The sequence below is a fragment of the Plectropomus leopardus genome, unplaced genomic scaffold (genome assembly GCF_008729295.1).
Source record: "Plectropomus leopardus isolate mb unplaced genomic scaffold, YSFRI_Pleo_2.0 unplaced_scaffold17634, whole genome shotgun sequence".
Classification (NCBI taxonomy): Eukaryota; Metazoa; Chordata; class Actinopteri; order Perciformes; family Serranidae; genus Plectropomus; species Plectropomus leopardus.
In genome coordinates, this window is record NW_024618981.1 from 1 (window position 1) to 3,410 (window position 3,410).

A 3,410-nucleotide genomic window follows, 5' to 3' on the forward strand; every position below is an offset into this window, starting at 1 on the left:
TGTGTGTGTGTGTGTGTTTGCAGATTTGCGGAAGTGTGAGGAGCGAGGAGAGCTGCTGCTGCCGATTCTCTTCTTCCTTCTGGTCGTGATGTCAGTGCTCTTATACTTCGCCGTGTCTTTAATGGACCCTGGCTTCGTTCTCGACGACACCGTCAAGGTGAAAAAATAAGTTTATTGCAGTTTATTGCTCATCGGTGGTTTGTGTTCAGCAGCTGAATCTCAGGCCCCAAATGCTGAAGCAACGATGAAACAATAATGCAAACTTTACAAAAATACCACAGAAATTGTTTACTATAACAGAACATCTGTATTTAAAAGACTGAAAATGTTCTGAATAGTTCATCTCGAAACCTGTAAACCCTGGATGGCTGTGTTTGGGGGCCACTTTTGAAAAAACGACAGGAAGCCAGGGGCCAGCCGCAGCAACCCTGTACATGTTTCTAGGATTTTAGAACGTTTTTAGGATTTCAGGATGTTTTTCTAATTTTAGGGCACTTCTAGGATTTTAGGATATTTTTAGCATTTTAGGACTTTATGATGTTTCTCATATTTTAGGATGTTTCTTGGATTTTAACACTTTGAACATATCTAGGATTTAAAGATATTTTTTAGGATTTTTAAACTTTTTTAGGACTTTTTTAGACGTTTCTAGGATTTTAGGACATTAGGGGCTTTATTACAAGCTCTATTTTGTTGCTGTTTTATTCACTCTGGCACTGTATGTAAACTAAAAGTACCCAAACAATATCCAGTGTGAATCATTTTATTTTCATTGTGAATCAGGAAATGGTTTGGGGGGCCACCTTGCACCCCCTCGCAGGCCAGATTTGGCCCGCGGGCCTTAAGTTGAGTATCACTGCTGTAAACTGTTACTGTGCAAAATGTTCAGCAATGATAATAAGAACATTCGATTTTTTTGTAAACCCACTCAAACACGCAGTAACGTGACTCCTCGTGAGTGTATCGTCCTACAGTCAGGGCCTCGCTGTGCGTCTGTGTACGTGCACATGTGACCCACATCTGTCTGTTTTACGTTCAGGGTTCAAATGAAGAGATGGAGTCGATGATTCCTCAGTCTTCGACCTCTCGGCTGCGGCGCTGCGGATACTGTCTGCTGCAGGTAACCGGCCGCTGCCAGCTCACACTCGCTCTGCGTCCAGAAGCGCGTGAAGTTTAACATGAGTGTGTCAATCACACGCGTGCTTCCTCGACACAGACACACACCTCAGTTTATGTCCTGTTTCCTGTAACACTCTGGATCTGTTTGTATTAGGTTTTTTGTTCATTTATTTTTGCAACAATAATGCAACTCTGGCAGAATTACATCAGACAGCATGTTCAGTGTGGTGGGACGTTTTGTCTCCTGGTTGCACGATGATTCAGATCAGCGCAATCAGTCAGTCTGTAACGGAAAAAAACATTCCAGTATTTTGACACACTGCTTATATCTATTCATGTCCACGGCTCCTGTGGTTTGATTCTTGAGCAAATTAGCTTAATTTCTTCCAAAAACATGGGAAATGTGCAGCTTAACAAGAAATTACCCAAAAATGATCAAGAAAAAATTATAAAAAATAATCTGCAAATGAGCCAAAAGGAAAATAAAGAAAAAAAGCTAAACTCAAAGGAAGTTACCTTAAAAAAGTCTGTAACATCATTTTAAATTCATAATTATCATAATTATAAGTACTGATTTCTGGACATTATTCCTGCCTTTAAAAAAAAAGTAAATCCACTAATTTCTTGCAATGTGCAGAACATTCGTACAAACTTGCTTGTTGCTGTTTCCCATGTTTCGAAAGAAATCAAACCGATTTGCTCAGGTTTTAGAGGTTTTAGAGGTTTTAGAGGTTTGAACACGAATCAAAGGCGTCTGAAAGCAGCACAAAAGAGTGATGTCAATCCAAGATTCAAAGGGTTCATTTTTCCCAGATAAAAAAAGCTCCTCTTTCTCTCCTTTTCTCTTTTTTCTTAAGCAGCAGCCAATGAGAGCGAAGCACTGTCAGACGTGTAAACGCTGCGTCCGCCGCTTCGACCACCACTGTCCCTGGATCGAGAACTGCGTAGGAGAGAGGAACCACCGCTGGTTCATCGTCTACCTGCTGGTGCAGCTGCTCGCTCTGCTGTGGGCGCTTCACATCGCTCTGTACGTCCGATAAACACCAGCTTTCCGCCTTTAAATCTTTTCTACACGACATGATTCAAGTGACCCAGTTTCGATTTCGGATATCTGTCACGAACGTGTAAACAGGAAAAAAACCCACATGAAATCGGATAATCTCAGATCATTTTTAGGCCTCATTCATATGTGGAAATAAATCATCGTAGGTAATTTGAAAATGCGACAATGGTGCATTTTATGATGTAATTGCACGTGCTCGGGAAGCAGAAAAACATTGTCGCCAGATTGGAAATGTTAAACTATCGTACCAGAGGCTCAAAATTATCGTTATATCAAAAAAAAAATTACATATCCTTTATTTAACCTGGTAAAAGACTCATTGAGATTTAAAATCTATTTTCCAAGAGTGACCTGCAGCCAAGAGGGCAGCTTTAAACAAGGTTACAACAATAAATACAGACAGATGCAACTATCACACAATACAGAGAGCGAGCACAACCTCCAAAGTGCAGTTAAAAATTTTAGTTATCATTGGAGTAGCAGTTAACCACAGCCGGTAATGAAACGTAAAGCACAAACAGTGTCCACCTTCTTCAGGCGCTGATCAGGTGCATTCATAAAAAGCAGATCGCCGTAATCCAACGAAGGTAAAAATGTAGCCGAAATCAAGTGTTTCCTTGACTGAAGCGAGAAAAAGAAACTTAACTTTCAGCTTAGAAACGAGGTTATCGATGTGAGGTTTGAATGACAAAGTTTGGTCAGTAGTAAAACCAAGATACTTATAGGTTATCTTACAAATGCGATAATGAGAAATCTGGCAACACTGTGTTTACGCTGAGATTAATGAGAACATTTTAGTTTTCGTTTACACGTGCTCGTTGTTTCAAGCTAAATTTAAGAAGGTGTAAATGCGGATTTGAGTCACTTTTAAGAGTAGATGTGAGCAGCTGGTCAAAAAAGTCAAATATAGGCAACAAATCTGAATTGGGCATCAAGACTTTCGCATGTGGCTCTAAATCAGATGCAGATCTGATTATTTTGAAAAGCGACCTCAGTCTGTCCGTCCGTTTGTCTGAACCCATTTTTCTCCTTGATGGGTTTTCAATCTGAAACTGCACATGAGCACTGGGAGTTTCCAAAGGTAGTGATGCGAAAATACAGGATCTGTATCGAAACAGCCAAGGGTATTTACATTTTCATATACGCAGCTTTGGTCATCAGGTGTAAATGCGGATATCGGATTTGAGAGTAGATGTAAGCAGGCAGTCAAAAAAAATCAGATTTAGGC

General features: G+C 40.2%; 1 protein-coding gene across 1 annotated transcript; it reads left to right on the top strand.

Annotated features, from left to right (window-relative positions):
- Positions 1 to 16: 16 nt before the first annotated feature.
- On the top strand, positions 17 to 2,340 carry LOC121964888 (palmitoyltransferase ZDHHC12-B-like; the record flags this gene model as incomplete). Its single annotated transcript, XM_042515069.1, has 3 exons — positions 17 to 157; positions 1,040 to 1,120; positions 1,977 to 2,340. Coding segments are annotated over 3 exons (405 nt in total), but the record flags the coding sequence as incomplete, so codon positions are not given.
- Positions 2,341 to 3,410: the final 1,070 nt, after the last annotated feature.